At 35.7% G+C, this 23,481-nt stretch overlaps 1 protein-coding gene across 7 annotated transcripts in view; it reads left to right on the top strand.

Moving 5' to 3' along the window:
* Positions 1-23,481, top strand: part of LOC125269224 (ryanodine receptor 3) — a 152,716-nt gene that overhangs the window by 73,648 nt on the left and 55,587 nt on the right. For all 7 annotated transcript variants that reach the window (XM_048192088.1, XM_048192094.1, XM_048192092.1 and 4 more), the window contains 19 exons: positions 768-994; positions 1,192-1,981; positions 4,059-4,259; positions 4,344-4,446; positions 4,922-5,056; positions 8,003-8,276; positions 8,357-8,471; positions 8,683-8,815; positions 10,289-10,392; positions 10,543-10,678; positions 11,029-11,215; positions 11,331-11,439; positions 11,521-11,641; positions 11,793-11,962; positions 15,395-15,615; positions 17,148-17,238; positions 17,516-17,656; positions 17,933-18,096; positions 18,185-18,263. In XM_048192088.1, coding sequence (XP_048048045.1) covers positions 768-994; positions 1,192-1,981; positions 4,059-4,259; positions 4,344-4,446; positions 4,922-5,056; positions 8,003-8,276; positions 8,357-8,471; positions 8,683-8,815; positions 10,289-10,392; positions 10,543-10,678; positions 11,029-11,215; positions 11,331-11,439; positions 11,521-11,641; positions 11,793-11,962; positions 15,395-15,615; positions 17,148-17,238; positions 17,516-17,656; positions 17,933-18,096; positions 18,185-18,263 — 3,501 coding nt within the window. The remainder of the gene's footprint in view (positions 1-767; positions 995-1,191; positions 1,982-4,058; positions 4,260-4,343; positions 4,447-4,921; positions 5,057-8,002; positions 8,277-8,356; positions 8,472-8,682; positions 8,816-10,288; positions 10,393-10,542; positions 10,679-11,028; positions 11,216-11,330; positions 11,440-11,520; positions 11,642-11,792; positions 11,963-15,394; positions 15,616-17,147; positions 17,239-17,515; positions 17,657-17,932; positions 18,097-18,184; positions 18,264-23,481) is intronic.

Below are 23,481 nucleotides of genomic sequence, written 5' to 3'. Positions count from 1 at the left end.
TTCTACGAAATTCTCGTTAGGAGCTATGACTCGTCAAAGTTCGTCGCAATGTTAAGTCTATGGGATTTTTCGCCCGATTTTTCGCCCGCCGGACGAACATCGTACACCCGATCGCTTATAAAAGTCATAGCACACCACTCCTCAATAGGCCGGTCGATTTGACACCTCATTCGTGGGTCTATGACAAAAACTGCGGGACGAGTTACGCGCAGACGAAAGTGTCCAGAAGAAGAAGAATAATAATAAGTATGCAGAAGATTAAGAATGGAGCTTTGCCTTTGGCAAGCACCATTAATAATAAGTATGAGCAAGATTAAGAATGGAGCTTTGCCTTTGGCAAGCACCATTAATAAAGATAACTATGATGAAGATAACTATAACTTCAACTATAACATCAACTAAAATGATAAATGTAATGATAAATATAGCGATGATAACTGTAACAATATCGATACCTATAACAATAACTATAATGATAACTATAATGATAAATGTAAAGATAAATATAGCAATATCAATAACTATAACAATAAATACAATGGTAACTGTAATGATAACAATAACTATATTAATAACTAATGATAAATTTAATGATTAAATTAGTACTATAATGATATTTATAACTATAATGATAACTATATCAAGATGACTCTGTATTATCTGTAATGATAATTATAATGGTAAATATAACATTAAATATAGCAGTAACTATAGCAATATCTCTAGCGATAACTGTAACGAGAGTTTGTATGACTCGTCTCCTCCAGAACGCCATGCCCATCTCATCAGCCATCTTTAAGAGCGAACACAAGAACCCCGTCCCTCAGTGTCCGCCGCGGTTAGACGTCCAGACTATTAACTCTGTGCTGTGGAGCCGAATGCCCAACACCTTCCTGAAGGTGGAGACGGCCCGTGTCAGCGAGAGGCAGGGATGGATGGTCCAGTGTCTGGAACCCCTGCAGATGCTGGCCGTACACATCCCAGAGGAGAACCGGTACACACACACACACACACTCTTAAATTAAAATATGTTTTTAAAATTAAATACATTTAGAAATATAATTTAAAAAATGTATAAATATGATGCATTTCATGTTATTTAATAATTTTTTATTATCAATTTTAATTTGATTTAATTCATTTTTTTTAATGAGATAATTATACTAGTGAAAGTGACGTGTTGTGTTGCAGGTGTGTGGATATCATGGAGCTGTCGGAGCAGGAAGAGCTGCGTATGTTCCACTATCACACGCTCAAGCTGTACTGCGCTCTGTGCGCTCACGGGAACACGCGTGTGGCTCACGCGCTCTGCAGCCACCTCGACCAATCGCAGCTGCTCTACACCATCGACAACCAGTACCTGTCGGGCGTGCTGCGCGAGGGCTTCTACAGCGTCCTCATCAGCGTGCACCTGGAGACGGCCAGAGCCGCCCGCCTCATGATGAGCAACGAGTTCATCATTCCCGTCACGGCCGAGACGCGCGGCATCCGCCTCTTTCCCGACGCCTCCAAACGCCACCAGCCTCCGGGCGTCAGGCTCAGCGCGTCCCTCAAACCCAGGCTCAACTTCGCGCCGCCGTGCTTCATCAGCACCAAGCGCGAGCAGCACCTGTACAGCCCGGAGATCCCGCTGGACGTGCTGAAGGAAAAGGCCATCATCATGCTGACGGAGGCGGTCCAGGGCGGAGGAGACCACATCAGAGATCCGGTGGGCGGGAGTGTGGAGTATCAGTTCGTGCCTATCCTGCGGCTCATCGGCACGCTGCTGACCATGGGCGTCCTGAGCAGCCAAGACGTGCACAAGATCCTGCTGCTCATCGAGCCCGACGTGTTTGGAGAACGCAAGGAGGACGGGCTGAAGGAAGGACTGACGGGAGCCGAGGAGAAGGCGGTGGAGGCCGGAGAGGAAGAGGCGCGAGACGGGAAAGCGCTCGTGAAGGGACTGCTGGAGAAGAAGCTGCCCGAGTCTGTCAAACGACAGGTGAGAGGACTGGACTGCTTTATTAACATATCATATATACATGCTACTAGTCAGGACACATCTATTTCACATTTATTTCTATAGCGCTTTAGACAATAAAGATCGTTTCAAAGCAGCTTCGCAGTAATAAAGAGGAAAATAATTAAGATATTAATATTAAGATCAATTCAGTTCATGTTGATTCAGTTCAGTTCAATAAAATGAATTGATGATGTTGCAAAGTTCTGAAATTATGAAATAAAATATTTAAACATTTTAGAATAAAGTCATAAAGACCGAGACAGTATATCTATTTGAACACATCCATAATAAAATTACAAATTTTAACCTTTAATTAAAAATTTAGTTTTTTTTACTTTCATACATTTACACAATTTATACATTTATATTTTTACAGCTTTGCTATTTATAATTAATATTTACTATTTGCACTATTGATTGTAGTAATATTTCACAATTTGTACTGTAGTTATTTTAAATGGTAATAATATTTCCCAATTTTTTACTGTAGTTATTTTAAATTGTAATATTTCCTGATTTTTTTACTGTAGTTATTTTAAATTTTAATATCTCCCAATTTTTTACTGTAGTTATTTTAAATTGTATTATTTCACAATTTTTTACTGTAGTTATTTTAAATTGTAATATTTCCCGATTTTTTTACTGTAGTTATTATAAATTGTAATATTTCCCAATTTTTTACTGTAGTTATTTTAAATTTTAATATCTCCCAATTTTTTACTGTAGTTATTTTAAATTGTATTATTTCACAATTTTTTTTTACTGTAGTTATTTTAAATTGTAATAATATTTCCCAGTTTTTACTGTAGTTATTTTAATTTGTAATATTTCCCCATTTTTTACTGTAGTTATTTTAAATTGTAATATTTCCCGATTTTTTTACTGTAGTTATTATAAATTGTAATATTTCCCAATTTTTTACTGTAGTTATTTTAAATTGTAATATTTCACAATTTTTTTACTGTAGTTATTTTAAATTGTAATATTTCCCAATTTTTTACTGTAGTTATTTTAAATGGTAATATTTCCCAATTTTTTACTGTAGTTATTTTAAATTTTAATATCTCCCAATTTTTTACTGTAGTTATTTTAAATTGTATTATTTCACAATTTTTTTTTACTGTAGTTATTTTAAATTGTAATATTTCAATTTTTTTTACTGTAGTTATTTTAAATGGTAATAATATTTCCCAGTTTTTACTGTAGTTATTTTAATTTGTAATATTTCCCAATTTTTTACTGTAGTTATTTTAAATTATAATATTTCACAATTTTTTTTACTGTAGTTATTTTAAATTGTAATATTTCACAATTTGTACTGTAGTTATTTTAAATGGTAATGATATTTCCCAATTTTTTACTGTAGTTATTTTAAATGGCAATAATATTTCACAATTTGTACTGTAGTTATTTTAAATGGTAATTATATTTCACAATTTTTTACTGTAGTTATTTTAAATGGTAATTATATTTCCCAATTTTTTACTGTAGTTATTTTAAATATTTCCCAATTTTTACTGTAGTTATTTTAAATATTTCCCAATTTTTACTGTAGTTATTTTAAATGGTAATGATATTTCCTAATTGTTTACTGTAGTTATTTTAAATATTTCCTAATTTTTACTGTTGTTATTTTAAATGGTAATACTAATTCACAATTTTTACTGTCGTTATTTTAAACTGTAATATTTCACATTTTGTACTGTAGTTATTTTAAATGGTAATAATATTTCACAATTTTTACTGTATTTTTGATCAAATAAATGCAGCCTTGGTGAACAGAAGAGACTCTTTCAAAAACATTACAAATCTTACCAACCCCAAACTTTCAAACAGTGTATATTTGCATTATTCATGTAACAGATACTATATCCAAAGCGACACACAAATGAAGAAAATCGTAAGCATTTTTGCATAAAATCCACACAAGTTTACAGTAAGAGTTTTTCAAGTAATGTATATTGCATCTGATTTGTGAGTCACTGGATAAAAGCGTCTGTTAAATGAATAATGTATAACTCAGTGTTGATGGTGTGTGTGTGGTGTGTTTCTGCAGATGTGTGAACTCCTGCACTACTTCTGTGACTGTGAGCTGAGGCATCGCATCGAGGCCATCGTCTCTTTCTCCGACAGCTTCGTCTCCAAGCTGCAGTTCAACCAGAAGTTCCGCTATAATGAGCTGATGCTCGCGCTCAACATGTCCGCCGCCGTCACCGCCAAAAAGACCAAAGAGTTTCGCTCTCCGCCGCAGGAACAGGTGCTGCGCGTCACTGTAGAAAACACTTCGCTGCAGTTTCCAGTCTTCAGCAGGAAGCCTAATCACATTAAATCCCTCTTTCAGATTAACATGCTGTTGAACTTCAATATGGGTGAAGACTGTCCCTGCCCGGAGGACATCCAGGAGGAGCTGTACGACTTCCACGGCGAGCTGCGGCTGCACTGCGGTACGTTTCTCTGAACATGAATTACATTTCCCTTAAACAAACACAAATCGCTCTACAGATGATGCTTGTGAAACACTGAGGCGCATATCAGTTCCAGCATTGGGATATTTACCGAATAAATCCCTTGGATAACTAGACTAACCAGCGGACCAATCGCATCGCAGCATCTGAAATGTTGGTTTGGAATTGATGATTTTGTACACATGGGATGGAAACACTGCTTTATTCACAAATGTTTTATGCCATATTCCAAGTTAAATTCTCAGCTTTGGTTGGCTTGTGATGAGCTGGATTTCACTGCAGGTGTAGAAACACTGACTGAAGCAGATGTTTGTGTTCGCTGGATCTCACATCAAGATGTTTTCAATAATGGATGAGCTCTGGTTTGTGGGGAGCTTCAGATGTCATGAATCCGGTCGTGAGACGGGACAGTGATGTCACTGAGAATGAGTGTCCTTCATCTGTGTCACTGCAGGGATTCCAGTGGAGGAGGATGAGGAGGATCAGGACACGTCGATTAAAGGTCGCCTGCTCGCTCTGATCTATAAGATCAAAGGTCAACCGCAGAAATCTGAAGCTGAACCCACAGAGAAAGAACAAACTGCTCCCTGTAAGTAAAACTGAGACCTTTGTGTCACTGTATGGTGTTTGTGTTTTATAGGACTGTTATAGTTGCAGTCATGCAGTTCCCATTTATTATTTTATTTTATTTTATTTTATTTTATTTTATTTTATTTTATTTTATTTTATTTTATTTTATTTTATTTTATTTTATTATTGTTGTATATTGTTTTATTTTATTTTTTATTTAAATTTTTATTTATTGTATATTTTTTGTATTGCATTTTTATTATATTTTATTCTATATTTTATTTTTATTTTTTTATTGTATAAAATTATTGTTTTATTTTATTTTAATTAATTAATTTATTTTTTATTGTGTATTGTTTTATTTTTTATTTTATTTATTTTATTTTATTATAAATTTTTGTATTGCATTTTTATTTTATTTTATTTTATTGTTGTATTTTATTTTATTTTATTTTTTATTAAATTTTTGCATTTTTTTATTATATATATATATATTTTTTTTTTAATTGTATTTTATTTTTTATTATTTTATTTATTTATTTATTTATTTATTTTAATTTTTATTTATTTATTTTAATTTTTATTTATTGTATATTTTTTGTATTGCATTTTTATTATATTTTATTTTACATTTTATTTTTATTTTTTATTGTATAAAATTATTGTTTTATTTTATTTTAATTAATTAATTATTTTATTGTATATTGTTTTATTTTTTATTTTATTTATTTTATTTTATTATAAATATTTTATTTTTTTATTTTATTTTATTTTATTTATTTTTTTATTATTTTATTTTATTTTATTTTATTTTATTTTATTTTATTTTATTTTATTTATATGAGCCAGACACGTTTTAGTGAGATTCATTTAAACAGTTCAAGGTGAGAAAGCTGCTCTTCTTCTGTTTGCTGAGTTTGCTGATTGCAGTTTTTCCCCCTCATAGTGAACGTTTTCCACACACACACACACACACACACACACACACACACACAGAGGTTCAATTCCATTTGGCGTGTCGCTCCTGAGCTCAGCGTTGTGTGATGTCTCTCCAGGTCTCGGCGGGATCGTTCATCAGCGCTGCCTCTGATTGGCTGCCCTATAAAACGCTTATTTACCGCTGACAGACAGAGCAGCTGAGCGAGTGACTGACAGATGACCTCAGCCCATGTTTTTCCCATCAGTCACTTTCCTTTAAGGCCCATTACAGTGGCTCTAATGGCGTCTGCACACGCTGCCCTCGATCTGACACGCGTCTGGAGGATTTTCAAGCGCAGCACTTCCTCCTGCTTCCTCTGCTCTCATTAAACCTCAGCACTGAGGGTACCGCGGTATTACCACAGTGTTTTGAACATTACATTTTTGCAACAACATGGAGTTCTGAAATAAAACACCATGTAAATATTAGGGTAAATGTATATTTTTAATGTTGATGGCTGATTAAATTAAAATAAAATAAATTTAAAAAATTCAAATTAAATGTTATTTAGTTTAACTTGATGAACTTAAATAATACTAAAACTGAAATAAAAATTAATAAAAATAAACAGAATTACTTTAAACTCCAACTAAAATTAAAATGAAAACAGAAAATATAAAAATAAAAACTAATTCAAAATATTAGTGAACACTAATAAAGTAATAATAAATTTTTACATCAGAAGTGATTCAATCAAAAACCAACTTTAGCTCGATAATAATTCACCGTGAAGCTGCTTTGAAACAATATGTATTATGAAGAGCGCTATATAAATGAAGACTTGACTATAATAGTGTCTCAGTGACACTGATTCTCACATGAATCATCTTCATTAGTGTGTGTGTGTGTGTGTGTGTGTGTGTGTTTCACTGCAGATGATGTTTCAGAATATCATCCGCTCGGGTCCTCATATGAGCCGCTGATTGATCGTGTTTTAATAAAGCCTGAAGGGTTTCACTGCATAATGAATTCTGTTGTGATATTCTATTTATAGCTGCTCTTTCTCATCTCATTATCACACAAGAGATGGAAAACCAACTCAACCTGAAAAAATGTTGGTGTATTTATTTTGATTTTTTGTTTTATTTTATTTTGTTTTATTTTTTTATTATATTATTTGTTTTTATTTATTTATTTATTTTTATTTTTTTATATTCATTTTATTTTTTTATTTTATTTTTAATTTTAATTTAATTTTTTATTATTTTATACATTTTATATTTAATTTTTAATTTTTATTTTATTTTACATTAATTTTATTTTTTATTATTTTATACATTTTATATTTCATTTTTATTTTTATTTTACTTTATATTTTTATTTTTTGTTATTTTATTTTATACATTTTATATTTCATTTTTTATTTTTATTTAATTTTATATTTTTTTTATTTAATTTTATTTTTTATTATTTTATTTTATACATTTTATATTTCATTTTTTACTTTTATTTTATTTTATATTAATTTTATTTTTTATTTTATACATTTTATATTATTTTATTTTATACATTTTATATTTCATTTTTTATTTTTATTTTATTTTATATTAATTTTATTTTTTATTTAATTTTATTTATTATTTTATTTTATACATTTTATATTTCACTTTTTTTTTATACATTTTATATTTATTTTTATTTTATTTTATTTTTTATAATTTTATTTTATACATTTTATTTCATTTTTTATTTTTATTTATTTATTTATTTATTTATTTTAATATGAGCCAGATAGAGGGTTTAAGATACTTGTTCAAAACATGGATTTTAAATATTCACATGCTCTCATATGCATGACTTCAGGTAGATCATTTGTGTCATGTGATCTTCAGTAAGAAGATGTGAAGGTGTTTCCTGATCTCGCTGTAGATTAAAGTGTTCAGCACCGAACATCACTGCATCAGTAATGACTCGTTTCCTCGATCAGCTTCACTCTAAGCGCCTGTGGTGGTTCTCATGCTCAGTGTCGTGTGTTTGTGCGTGAAGCGAACCTGAAGGAGCTGATCTCTCAGACGATGGTGAGCTGGGCTCAGGAGACGCACATCCAGGACCCGGAGCTGGTGCGCGTGATGTTCAGCCTGCTGCGGCGGCAGTACGACAGCATCGGCGAGCTGCTCCGCGCCATGAGGAAGACCTACACCATCAGCGCCGCCTCCGTCCACGACACCATCCACCTGCTGGCGTCTCTGGGGCAGATCCGGTCGCTGCTCAGCGTCCGCATGGGCAAAGAGGAGGAGCAGCTGATGATTGACGGCCTGGGGTGAGGATGATGCCTTTGAGTAATCATGAACTGAACTAATTCATATTTACACAGATGTTTTTAATGTGTGTGTGTTTCAGAGACATCATGAATAATAAGGTGTTCTACCAGCATCCCAACCTGATGAGGGTTCTGGGGATGCACGAGACCGTCATGGAGGTGATGGTGAACGTCCTGGGAGGAGGAAAGTCTCAGGTACGTGATATGATGTTGTTTCCAGCACAAACATCTTAAATCAAGCACTGGAGAAGAGAAATGACTGAAGATATGAGGTAGTTTTCTGACAGTAACACACGCTGTTTTAATAAGCGCTGTGTGATTTATGAGCCGCTGGTGTCCAGCATCGATCGAAACACACACGTGACCCTCAGCGGATCGATGGTCTTCTGTTTTCCTTCTGGAACAGGAGATCGCGTTTCCCAAGATGGTGGCGAGCTGCTGTCGCTTCCTGTGTTACTTCTGTCGCATCAGCCGTCAGAACCAGAAGGCCATGTTTGATCACCTGAGCTACCTGCTGGAGAACAGCAGCGTGGGATTGGGTGAGTGACGGCAGGAACGGCTGGAAGAATCACACTGCTCTGATAAGAGCGTGTTGAGATGAAGTGTGTTTTCAGCGGTCCATACTGCCCTCTGCTGGAGTGTGTGTGTGTGTGTGTCTCCAGCTGAACACAGCGATTCCCAGACTTTTTCATCAGCTGAACAACTTTGAGCTAAAATATTTAAGTATTTCAGTAATGTTCACATGTTCATGGTCACATGACATGCAGCTGAACATAAAATGTTTCATCTTTTTTTAGCAAGTGTTTTATTTTATATTTATTTTACATTTTTGTGATTTTAATTGTTTTAATTAGTTTGTTTTTATTTTAAAATTATTTATTTTTATGATTCAATTATTTAGAAGTTTATATTTTTTGACTATTTTTATTTATTTATTTATTTATTTTAAAATAAATAATGATTTAATTCATTATTAGTATTTGTTTAGATTTTGTAATAATTAAATTATTTCAATTTAACATTTTTACGATTTAATTGTTTATTTTTTATTATTTAATGAATTATTAGTAAGTGCTTTATATTTATTTTTATTTTAAATAATTAAAAATGGTACATTTTTATAATTTAACTTATTTAGATGTTTTATTTGTATTTTTTAAACTATTTTAATTGTATATATATTAGTTTTATATTTATTTTTATTTTTAAAATTATTTATTTGTTAATTGTACATTTTTATGATTCAATTAATTATTAGTGTTTTATTTGTATTTTGTAATTATTTATTTTAATGTTATGTTTATGATTTAATTATTAGTAAGTGTTTTTGTTTTTATTTTTTAATTATTTACATTATTTTATTATATTATCTATTTAAATTATTTTAATTTTACATTTTTGTGATTTAATTGTTTTAATTCATTTTTATTTTAAAATTATTTATTTTTATGATTCAATTATTTAGAAATGTTTTATTTTGATGATTTTTATTTAATTTTTTTACATTTTTATGGTTTAATTCAATTATTATGTTTATGATTTAATTATTAGTAAGTGTTTATATTTTTAAATTATTTACATTATTTAATTATATTATTTATTTAAATTATTTTAAATAATTATTAGTGTTTTATTTTGATTTGTTTTTATTTTTAAATTATTTTAATTTTGTATGTTTAGGATTTAATTTATTAGTATTTTTTTATTTTGATTTATTTTTATTTTAAAATTATTTTTAGTAATTTTGTATGCTTAGGATTTCATTATTTTTTTTATTTTGATTTGTTTTTATTTTAAAATGTGTTTATTTTAATTATGCTTTTTTATTTAATTTATTATTAATGTTTTGTTTATATTTGTTTTTATTTTAAAATTATTTTAACTTGACATTTTTATGATTTAGTTCAATATTATTAGTAAGAGTTTTTGTTTTCATTTTTGGCATTTTTCTGATTGACATTGGTTTGCGTTTCCTGTGTAGTCCATGTGAGTTTGTGTGTTTGTGTCGACAGCGTCTCCGTCCATGAGAGGATCCACTCCTCTAGATGTGGCGGCTTCATCAGTGATGGACAACAACGGCCTGGCGCTCGCGCTGGAGGAGCCCGACCTGGACAAGGTGTGTTCACATTCCCAACCACTGATGTCCTCATCAAGATGGCTGCTCCCTTCACATCTGCTCCCTCGAATTATGATGTTTATCTGTTTGCATAACCGATAACTGTTTTCTCATTAATCTGCTCGTGTCGTGATGCGTTTGCGTGAGCAGGTCGTGACGTATCTGGCCGGCTGCGGTCTGCAGAGCTGTCCGATGCTCTTGGCCAAAGGATATCCAGACATCGGCTGGAACCCTATTGAGGGCGAGCGTTACCTGTCCTTCCTGCGATTCGCAGTGTTTGTCAACGGTGAATAAACACACACGCAGATTCTGTTCTCTTGAACACAGGGGATGGAAACGCTGCTTTGCATTGGCGGTCAAACGTTTGGAATAATTACGATTTTTTATGTTTTTGAGTCTCTTCTGCTCACCATAGCTTCATTTATTTGATCAAAAATGCAGTAAAAATTTTGAAATATTTTTATAATTTAAAGCAGCTGTTTTCTATGTGAATATATAGTAAAGTGTAATTTATTCCTGTGATCAAAGCTGAATTTTCAGCATCATTCAGTGTCACATGATCCTTCAGAAATCATTCTGATATGATGATTCGCCAGTGTATGTTTAAGTTAAATATGTTAAATCATCTCTGTTCAGGTGAGAGTGTGGAGGAAAACTCCAGCGTTGTGGTGAAGCTCCTGATTCGTCGGCCGGAGTGTTTCGGCCCCGCCCTGCGAGGAGAGGGAGGAAACGGGCTGCTGGCGGCCATGAAGGAGGCCATCAAGATCTCGGAGAACCCGGCGCTGGATCTGCCCAGCACAGGCCCGGCTCACGCTTCAGACGTGTAAGACACACACACACTCACACACACACTCTCACACACACACTCACACACACACTCACACACACACTCTCACACACACACTCACACACACACACTTCATCTCTCTCTGCTGCAGCTCCACTGACGGCGATGAGGAAGAGGAGGTTCTCCACATGGGAAACGCTATTCTGTCGTTCTACTCGGCTCTGATCGATCTGCTGGGCCGCTGCGCTCCAGAGATGCACGTGAGTCTCACTGACACGCTCAGTTCACAGGCCGTGATCGATCCCCATGACTGATCATGTGATCTTGATCTCGTCCCTCAGCTGATCAATAAGGGTAAAGGTGAAGCTCTGAGGATCCGTGCCATCCTGCGCTCTCTCGTTCCCACCGAGGACCTGGTCGGCATCATCAGCATCCCTCTCAAAATGCCCGTGGTCAATAAAGGTGCCGAACTCTTTCTCACAATTCTTACTTTGTCCAGTATTGTGTCGTATCCGACTGCTTTGCAAACAAGAACAAATGTAGGGCGGGGCTTGATTTCATCTGTGGGGATTTGATTGGACAGTGATCTCACACATCTGTCTCTGTCTGTCAGACGGCAGCGTCACGGAGCCGGACGTGTCGGCCAGCTTCTGTCCGGACCACAAGGCCCCCATGGTGCTGTTTCTGGATCGCGTCTACGGCATCGAGGACCAGAGCTTCCTCCTGCATCTGTTAGAGGTGGGGTTCCTGCCGGACCTGAGAGCCGCCGCCTCGCTGGACACGGTCAGTCCGTTACGCTTTAACCCAAAGCCTCTCTGTCTCACCAGTAACTCTCTGTAGTTAATACGCAATATGATATCAGTGAGGAAAAAATTATTTGTGTTGTTTTTCCTGCTTAAAATTGGACACTTTAACAATATCAATAAACATTTTCATAAATGTTTAATTTATTTAAAGTTTGTTGCCTCGAGGCAACATTGTACCACAATGGAAAAATGTAGACATTTAGCATTTTCATGTAGAAAAAAGAAATATATGAACAAAATGCTGAGTAGTTCATTTAATTCCTTAAAATAATATTAAAATCAAGCATGTATTTCTAACTGCCAAAATGTTGTTAATCCAGTACAATCAAATTACCTCATCATTTGCAGTCAAAAATGACTGTATCCACACAAGCAGCATGCATATGATTGATTGCATGCAGAATCTGCTGCCTTTAATCGCGCTAAATTACTGTCATTCTCGACAATGCACCTTTGTAAAAGTGGGGATTTAGCACTTACTCGCATGAAGAACAAATATAGACACAGATAATGGATTAATTTAGATTTAAGACTCAAACTTTCTCCGATACAAAAACTCTCTTGTGTGAGTTCTTGTATTTAACCCTCTGGAGTCTGAGGCTGATTTGGGCCCTGGAGAAGTTTTGACATGCCCTGACATTTGTGCTTTTTTCAGTTGTTCATAAACATATAAATGACAAAAGTGTCATTACACTGTATTCAGCACAAACTAGTCTACAATAATATGTGAGGAACATGTATGTACATGTTTGTATTTTTGAAGGAATAATGTTTATGTGTGGTTATTGAAAAAACAAAAAACTTAAGTCACTGAAATAGGGCCAAAAAAAGTATATTAAATCTATGTTCACAAAACTTTTGGGTATTGGAGGTTGTAGACTAGAGTTTTTGCTTCAAAATTATGTAAAAATTATGCTGCCTACTCCTTCATATAAAACAATATATTGATTTAGTTTTTGTAAGACACTTTTTGTCAAGAAACACAGTATGCGTGGAAGCGTGAATCATCATGAATAATGGGCCATTCTCACCTGAGAAGACAAAAGAATCACATAATAATGACCTGAAATGACTTGCATATTAATGAGTCCTTTCAGTCAGGTAGGCTGTGAAAAAACCCTCTGTAATCAATGTCTCAGCTCATCATAAACAGCAATACTGTGAAATATTATTACAATTTAAAATAATGGTATTCTATTATATTCTTTAAAATGTAATGTATTTCTGTGATGCAAAGTGTCTGAACAATTATGTTACCTCTATGGCATTTCATATAGGCTTTTAGCTTAAAAGCATGCACATTTGGAGAATTATTGATGGATTCTTATATATTTATGTCAATTTTCTATACTGGAATTTCACTTTCAGGAATGGCCGGAGGGCGCTGTTTTTAATTCATAGGAATGGTGTTTTTAATTCTTGCAGCCGGAGGGCGCTCTCTGTACACCTTTAGGCCAGGAATGGTGTTTTTAATTCAAAGCCGGAGGGCGCTCCATATAAAGAAGAAAAGGAACTAGGAACTAACGGCATGTCTTCTAGAGATCGCTAACCATTGCTTTAACATCCAAATAAACACTTTTCAGGACAATAAATACACGATTGAGACGATGAATGCATGTATTGCCTCTGAATTTGCGTCTGAATAGCGCTCGCTCTGTGGGCGTTTCCGCATTAGTGGATAATGAGCTGAATCACGGACTTCTGACATGGCTCTCTTTTCATACAGATTACATAAACACAGAATGTTTTTTCGATTTGACTTGAACGATTTAAAACCTGACATTTCAACGTTTCTTTAGACGTAAGTGTCACTTTTTTGGTCATTAGTATTCATAAGTTACAGTTCATTTTCTGAGAACTATCAGATTGGACTTCGTTCAGAGGGAGAGGAGAGATCACGCATCATGTTAGTTTTCTTTATTTTACAAAAAGCACAACATTGTGTTTTTACTCTGAGTGTACACAAATAAAAGAAGATATTCTATAGTTTCAATTGATATATTACTTATGTCTCTATGACAAGAAATGACGGAGTATTTTAAGTCTGTTTTGCTGCAATGTGAAAAAAATCCTGCAAAACGCGCCGGCGCGTTTTCAGACCTCAGGGAGTTAATGATGATAACGAGCAAGAATGCAATTGTTCCCAAATATCCACATGACTGCAAATGTGACATTATTATACAACAGGTCAAAAAATAAAATGTACATTTTAAACACAGTACTGTCAGTATTTACTCTATTTTGCAATGAAATAATAGTTCTGACAAAAACCACAGCAGAACTACAACACACGTCTGTGTTTCGCGAACGGCTTTGAACGAATCGTGAGAGTCAGTGATTCAATGACTTATTCACAGCCACTTGCTTCGTTACTGAATGAATGATTCAATGACTCACTCATAAAAACAGTGATTTGCTGCCATCTACTGGCGGTTTTAGTTTAATATTTAAAAGTTTTACTTAGTTTTACCATAATTGCATATTTCTCTATTGAACATTTTTTTTATTTAAAACTATTTATTTTATAAAGTTATTCACAAAGGTAAAAAAAAATGCACTGGAAAATCAATTTAGGGGGCAAATATTGTCTCTTAATGGTAAAGGTGTGACTGCAGTCTAATGCAGAAGGATGGTGATCCCTTCAGGGGGGACTTCACGCTAAAAAGTTTGGGAACCACTGCTCTAAAACATTTGATGATATATAATGTAAAGTTCTTAAAAATACTTCTTTACTTGCCTGTGAAGGTGACACATTGTTTTTTGTGGGTGATTTAAATGGTTACAAACAAGTGAAAAAAGCACTTTTCATTGGAGAAAATATAGAGTCTTGTGACGTGCTGAAACAGGACACAAAATGGACCCCTGTTGGTCATGTTTTGGTCTTTTTTGCACTTTTATTGATTAGTATTTGAGTTATTCTGTCCTGAGATACGTTTGATCAATCAATTGGTGCCTTATTTTATTAAAACCAAACTGAAATAGACCATGTTGCCCGGAGGCAGCACCGTACCATAGAGGGTTTTAATGACTGCTGTACAGATCGCGTTTGAGCTCAAAACACTAATGCTGGCAGTTTAAAGGATCTCTCTCTTATCCTCCTAAATTAGCCGTGCACTCTGGGAAACTTCACGATCACAAGGTTTATTGCAGTAGAAGTCACAACACGTTTATTTCTACAATATACAGATCATTTCAAAGCAGCTTTACAGCAATAAACAGTGTTAATGTTGTAAAATTCATCAATTATGAAACTACTTCAATTTCTACTTCAATACTTCAAACAAAAGTAACATTTATAGAACATTCAGAAATAATGTTTTTATAACTTGATAGTAATGTTAGCGAAACACCATCTGATTCAAAGATCCTGAATCATTTACTGAGTCACGCTCTCTCTGTTCATTCCCAGGAGGCTTTGCGGACCACTGAAACGGCTCTGGCCATGAACAGGTACATCGGTTCGGCCATGTTGCCTCTGCTCAGCCGCTGCGCTCCGCACTTCTCCGGCACGGAGCATCACGCCGCGCTCATCGACTCCACGCTCTACACCATCTACCGCCTGTCCAAGGGCTGCTCACTCACCAAAGCCCAGCGGGACGCCATTGAGGAGTGCTTACTGGCCGTCTGCAAGTGCGTTCGTTACTGTGAAGTAAAGCTGGTCAGGGTTTATTCTGTGACCGGCTGACTATACTGGATCCCTTAATCCAAGGCCCGTTCACACCAAGAACCATAACTATATCCGTATTTTAGTTTTAATAATCCTTCTGACTCTGAGAGTAGCAGACCACACTACAACTATTACAGAATAACGATATCCTTGGAATCACTTTCAGAGCGATGTTTTTCCAGCTGATGAACGATAAAAACATTGACAGCCAATCAGAATCCATCCTGCTTTAAAGAGCTCCAGCATTTAAAGTGGCAGACGACAAAACTGTAATTTCATTATAGTTATAGTAAAAATATCATTATAGTTATCACTATTGATTTGTTATAGTTAATCATTGTAGGTTTGTTATTGTAATCATTACAATTTTATTATAGTTATTGGTATAATTATAGTTATAGTTTTGTTATAATTATAGTTATAATTATAGTTATTGTTATAGTTTTGTTATAGTTATTATTGATTTATTATCATTAATCATTGTAGTTTCGTTATTATTGTTACAGTTTTATTATAGTTATTGGTGTAGTTATTTTTGTCGTAGTTTTGTTATAGTTATTGCTATAGTTATCCATTATAGTTTTCTTATAAGTATAGTTATTATTATAGGTATTAATGTAGTTTCATTATAGTTATTGTTATAGTTATCGTTATCGTTATAGTTATAGTTATTGTTATAGTTATCGTTATTGTTATTGTTATTGTTGTTGTTATAGTTATCGCTGTAGTTTACGATTATAGTTATCATTATTGTTATAGTTATCATTATAGTTTTGTTATAGTTGTTGTTAGTTATCGTTATTGTTGTTGTTAAAGTTATCGCTGTAGTTTACGTTATAGTTATCGTTATTGTTATAGTTATCATTATAGTTTTGTTATAGTTGTTGTTAGTTATCGTTATTGTTGTTGTTATAGTTATCGCTGTAGTTTACGTTATAGTTATCGTTATTGTTATAGTTATCATTATAGTTATTGTTATAGTTATCGTTGTAGTTTACGTTATAGTTATCATTATAGTTATTGTTATAGTTATCATTATAGTTATTGTTATAGTTATCATTGTAGTTTACGTTATAGTTATCGTTATGGTTATTGATATAGTTATTGTTATATAGTTATTGATATAGTTATCGTTATAGTTATCGTTGTCGTTTTGTTATAGTTATCGGTATAGTTAAAGTTGTTATCTTTGTAGTTTTGTCAAAGTTATTGTTATCGTTATAGTTATCATAGTTTCATTATAGTTATTGTTATAGCATTTGTTTCAGTTATTGTAGTTTTGTTATAGTTACGGTTATAGTTATCATTGTAGTTTTGTTATAGTTGTTGTTAGTTATCATAATAGTTATCGCTGTAGTTATGGTTCTTGGTGTGAACAGAACCAGTATGTTTAGCAGCAATATCCAGTTTAACCAGCATGCTCCAGTAATAGAGCATTATTGTTGTTCTGAAAGCGGCAGACTAGTTGAGTTTGTGTCGATTTAATCTGTTCCAGGTACCTCAGACCCTCCATGCTGCAGCATCTTCTGCGCCGGCTGGTGTTTGACGTGCCGTTGCTGTCTGAATACTGTAAGATGCCTCTGAAGGTAAACAGCATCTGATAATTGACAGAGATTGTGTTTATACTTTCACTGCATCACCGTCTCTGTAGATTTGAGTTTTCTTTACCACATCTCAGGCTTATTTCCCTCAGTTATCTGTAGCTTGACTCCGCCTCTTCTGTTTGAGTCACTCCCACATTCATCATGCCGTATTTGACTCTTTTGATGAGTGTTTTTGAAGAGTATGTGTCTGTGAAAGCTTTATTAGTTGACAACACATGGATCAAGTGTTGTTATATGAGGATGATTGTGTGTGTCGCAGCTGCTGACGAATCATTACGAGCAGAACTGGAAGTATTACTGCCTGCCGTCCGGATGGGGCAGTTACGGTCTGGCGTCTGAAGAGGAGCTTCTGCTCACCAAGAAGATCTTCTGGGGAATCTTTGACTCTCTGTCTCAGAAGGTGAAGCATGCTGGCTCATTATGTGACTGTACAATACCATTCAAAAGTTTGCTGTCCGGAAATTTTTTTTTTTTAAGTAATTGATCATTTAATGTGACAAGGAAACATTTAACCCTTGTGCTGAACCTAATTTGGTGTTAAAGATTGCTTGTAAATCTATATCTGTAAAGCTATATTGTCACCAATATTGGTCCAATAACTGTATTTTTGATCAAATAAATGCAGCTTTGCTGAGCAGAAGAGACTTCTTTTCACACTGTGAATGTCTGCTCGCAGAAGTACGAACAGGATTTGTTTAAGATGGCCATGCCGTGTCTGAGCGCCATCGCCGGAGCTCTTCCACCTGACTACATCGACTCGACGCTCAGCACCACAATGGAGAAGCAGGTGTCTGTGGACACGCAGGGAAACTTCGACCCCAGACCCATAAACACAGCCAAGTACGTGCGTTTAAGATTATCTGCCGGAAAAACTCATCGTCACATGCGACTGTCTGAGACGAATGACTTTCCTCGTTTCCTCTCGCAGCATCTGCCTCCCGGAGAAGCTTGAGTTCATCGCAAACAAATACGCAGAACATTCCCATGAGAAATGGGCTGCTGAGAAGGTGAGGGATTCAGACATAATACTGCATGTCAGACTGTGGAAGCTCGTTTCTGCGATGGAAAAAAAAATTAAAAAGATAATTGCAAATTTTTATCTCACAATTCTGACTTTTTTTCAGAATTGTCATATATTTGAGATATAAAATTAAGGCTGTCGATTTAAGCGTTCATTTAACGCACATTTCATACAGTTGATTGATGATGAACATGCTTGCATGAAACAACTCACTGCTTGATGAAGCCAATAGAATGTAATTATATGCCACTAAAATGTTTTTGTCTCATATTTATATTATATGATATACTTACACAATATCACACGAGTAATGGCCGCAATATCTCACGAGTAATGAGCACAATATCGCACAAGTAACAAACTCAATATCACACAAGTAACAGGCGCAATATCCCACGAGTAACTAGAGCAATATGTCACGAGTAACAGGCACAATATCCCACGATTAACAAGTGCAATATGTCACGAGTAACAACCTCAATATCGCACGAGTAACAAGCTCAATATCACACGAGTAACAAACTCAATATCACACAAGTAACAGGCACAATATCCCACGAGTAACAACCTCAATATCGCACGAGTAACGAGTACAATATCGCACGAGTAACAACCTCAATATCACACGAGTAACAAACTCAATATCACACAAGTAACAGGCGCAATATCCCACGAGTAACTAGAGCAATATGTCACGAGTAACAACCTCAATATCACACGAATAACAGGCACAATATCCCACGAGTAACAACCTCAATATCGCACGAGTAACGAGTACAATATCGCACGAGTAACAACCTCAATATCACACGAGTAACAACCTCAATATCACACGAGTAACAACCTCAATATCGCACAAGTAACAAGCTCAATATCACACAAGTAACAACCTCAATATCACACGAGTAACAACCTCAATATCGCACGAGTAACAAGCTCAATATCACACAAGTAACAACCTCAATATCACACGAGTAACAACCTCAATATCGCACGAGTAACAAGCTCAATATCACACAAGTAACAACCTCAATATCACACGAGTAACAACCTCAATATCGCACGAGTAACAAACTCAATATCACACAAGTAACAGGCGCAATATCCCACGAGTAACTAGAGCAATATGTCACGAGTAACAGGCACAATATCCCACGATTAACAAGTGCAATATGTCACGAGTAACAACCTCAATATCGCACGAGTAACAAGCTCAATATCACACGAGTAACAAACTCAATATCACACAAGTAACAGGCACAATATCCCACGAGTAACAACCTCAATATCGCACGAGTAACGAGTACAATATCGCACGAGTAACAACCTCAATATCACACGAGTAACAAACTCAATATCACACAAGTAACAGGCGCAATATCCCACGAGTAACTAGAGCAATATGTCACGAGTAACAACCTCAATATCACACGAATAACAGGCACAATATCCCACGAGTAACAACCTCAATATCGCACGAGTAACGAGTACAATATCGCACGAGTAACAACCTCAATATCACACGAGTAACAACCTCAATATCACACGAGTAACAACCTCAATATCGCACAAGTAACAAGCTCAATATCACACAAGTAACAACCTCAATATCACACGAGTAACAACCTCAATATCGCACGAGTAACAAGCTCAATATCACACAAGTAACAACCTCAATATCACACGAGTAACAACCTCAATATCGCACGAGTAACAAGCTCAATATCACACAAGTAACAGGCACAATATCCCACGAGTAACAAGTGCAATATGTCACGAGTAACAACCTCAATATCGCACGAGTAACAAGCTCAATATCACACGAATAACAGGCACAATATCCCACGAGTAACGAGTACAATATCGCACGAGTAACAACCTCAATATCGCACGAGTAACGACCTCAATATCACACGAGTAACAACCTCAATATCGCATGAGTAACGAGTGCAATATCGCACGAGTAACAACCTCAATATCACACGAATAACAGGCACAATATCCCACGAGTAACAACCTCAATATCGCACGAGTAACAAGCTCAATATCACACAAGTAACAGGCGCAATATCCCACGAGTAACTAGAGCAATATGTCACGAGTAACAACCTCAATATCACACGAATAACAGGCACAATATCCACGAGTAACAACCTCAATATCGCACGAGTAACGAGTACAATATCGCACGAGTAACAACCTCAATATCACACGAGTAACAACCTCAATATCACACGAGTAACAACCTCAATATCGCACGAGTAACAAGCTCAATATCACACAAGTAACAGGCACAATATCCCACGAGTAACAACCTCAATATCGCACGAGTAACGAGTACAATATCGCACGAGTAACAACCTCAATATCACACGAGTAACAACCTCAATATCACACGAGTAACAACCTCAATATCGCACGAGTAACAAGCTCAATATCACACAAGAAACAAGCTCAATATCCACGAGTAACAGGCACAATATCCCACGATTAACAAGTGCAATGTCACAAGTAACAAGCTCAATATCACACAAGTAACTAGAGCAATATCTCACGAGTAATGAGCACAATATCGCACAAGTAACGAGCACAATATCACACGAGTAACAAACTCAATATCACACAAGTAACAGGCGCAATATCCCACGAGTAACTAGAGCAATATGTCACGAGTAACAACCTCAATATCACACGAATAACAGGCACAATATCCCACGAGTAACTAGAGCAATATCTCACGAGTAATGAGCACAATATCGCACAAGTAACGAGCACAATATCACACGAGTAACAAACTCAATATCACACAAGTAACAGGCGCAATATCCCACGAGTAACTAGAGCAATATGTCACGAGTAACAACCTCAATATCACACGAATAACAGGCACAATATCCCACGAGTAACAACCTCAATATCGCACGAGTAACGAGTGCAATATCGCACGAGTAACGAGTGCAATATCGCACGAGTAACGAGTGCAATATCGCACGAGTAACGAGTGCAATATCGCACGAGTAACGAGTGCAATATCGCACAAGTAACAACCTCAATATCACACGAGTAACAAGCTCAATATCACACAAGTAACAGGCACAATATCCCACGAGTAACAAGTGCAATATGTCACGAGTAACAACCTCAATATCACACGAATAACAGACACAATATCCCACGAGTAACAACCTCAATATCGCACGAGTAACGAGTGCAATATCGCACGAGTAACAACCTCAATATCGCACAAGTAACAAACTCAATATCACACAAGTAACAGGCGCAATATCCCACGAGTAACTAGAGCAATATGTCACGAGTAACAACCTCAATATCACACGAATAACAGGCACAACCTCAATATCACACGAATAACAGGCACAATATCCCACGAGTAACAACCTCAATATCGCACGAGTAACAAGCTCAATATCACACAAGTAACAGGCGCAATATCCCACGAGTAACTAGAGCAATATGTCACGAGTAACAACCTCAATATCACACGAATAACAGGCACAATATCCCACGAGTAACAACCTCAATATCGCACGAGTAACGAGTACAATATCGCACGAGTAACAACCTCAATATCACACGAGTAACAACCTCAATATCACACGAGTAACAACCTCAATATCGCACGAGTAACAAGCTCAATATCACACAAGTAACAGGCACAATATCCCACGAGTAACAAGTGCAATATGTCACGAGTAACAACCTCAATATCGCACGAGTAACAAGCTCAATATCACACGAATAACAGGCACAATATCCCACGAGTAACGAGTACAATATCGCACGAGTAACAACCTCAATATCGCACGAGTAACGACCTCAATATCACACGAGTAACAACCTCAATATCGCACAAGTAACGAGTGCAATATCGCACGAGTAACAACCTCAATATCACACGAGTAACAACCTCAATATCGCACGAGTAACAAGCTCAATATCACACAAGAAACAAGCTCAATATCCCACGAGTAACAGGCACAATATCCCACGATTAACAAGTGCAATGTCACAAGTAACAAGCTCAATATCACACGAGTAACAACCTCAATATCGCACGAGTAACGAGTGCAATATCGCACGAGTAACAACCTCAATATCACACGAGTAACAACCTCAATATCGCACGAGTAACAAGCTCAATATCACACAAGAAACAGGCACAATATCCCACGATTAACAAGTGCAATGTCACAAGTAACAAGCTCAATATCACACAAGTAACTAGAGCAATATCTCACGAGTAATGAGCACAATATCGCACAAGTAACGAGCACAATATCACACGAGTAACAAACTCAATATCACACAAGTAACAGGCGCAATATCCCACGAGTAACTAGAGCAATATGTCACGAGTAACAACCTCAATATCACACGAATAACAGGCACAATATCCCACGAGTAACTAGAGCAATATCTCACGAGTAATGAGCACAATATCGCACAAGTAACGAGCACAATATCACACGAGTAACAAACTCAATATCACACAAGTAACAGGCGCAATATCCCACGAGTAACTAGAGCAATATGTCACGAGTAACAACCTCAATATCACACGAATAACAGGCACAATATCCCACGAGTAACAACCTCAATATCGCACGAGTAACGAGTGCAATATCGCACGAGTAACGAGTGCAATATCGCACGAGTAACGAGTGCAATATCGCACGAGTAACGAGTGCAATATCGCACAAGTAACAACCTCAATATCACACGAGTAACAAGCTCAATATCACACAAGTAACAGGCACAATATCCCACGAGTAACAAGTGCAATATGTCACGAGTAACAACCTCAATATCACACGAATAACAGACACAATATCCCACGAGTAACAACCTCAATATCGCACGAGTAACGAGTGCAATATCGCACGAGTAACAACCTCAATATCGCACAAGTAACAAACTCAATATCACACAAGTAACAGGCGCAATATCCCACGAGTAACTAGAGCAATATGTCACGAGTAACAACCTCAATATCACACGAATAACAGGCACAACCTCAATATCACACGAATAACAGGCACAATATCCACGAGTAACAACCTCAATATCGCACGAGTAACAAGCTCAATATCACACAAGTAACAGGCGTAATATCCCACGAGTAACTAGAGCAATATGTCACGAGTAACAACCTCAATATCACACGAATAACAGGCACAATATCC

This window comes from Megalobrama amblycephala, linkage group LG5 (genome assembly GCF_018812025.1).
Source record: "Megalobrama amblycephala isolate DHTTF-2021 linkage group LG5, ASM1881202v1, whole genome shotgun sequence".
Taxonomy (NCBI): domain Eukaryota; kingdom Metazoa; phylum Chordata; class Actinopteri; order Cypriniformes; family Xenocyprididae; genus Megalobrama; species Megalobrama amblycephala.
Note: the sequence above shows the minus strand (reverse complement) of the source record. Positions and strands in the feature narration are given on the sequence as shown.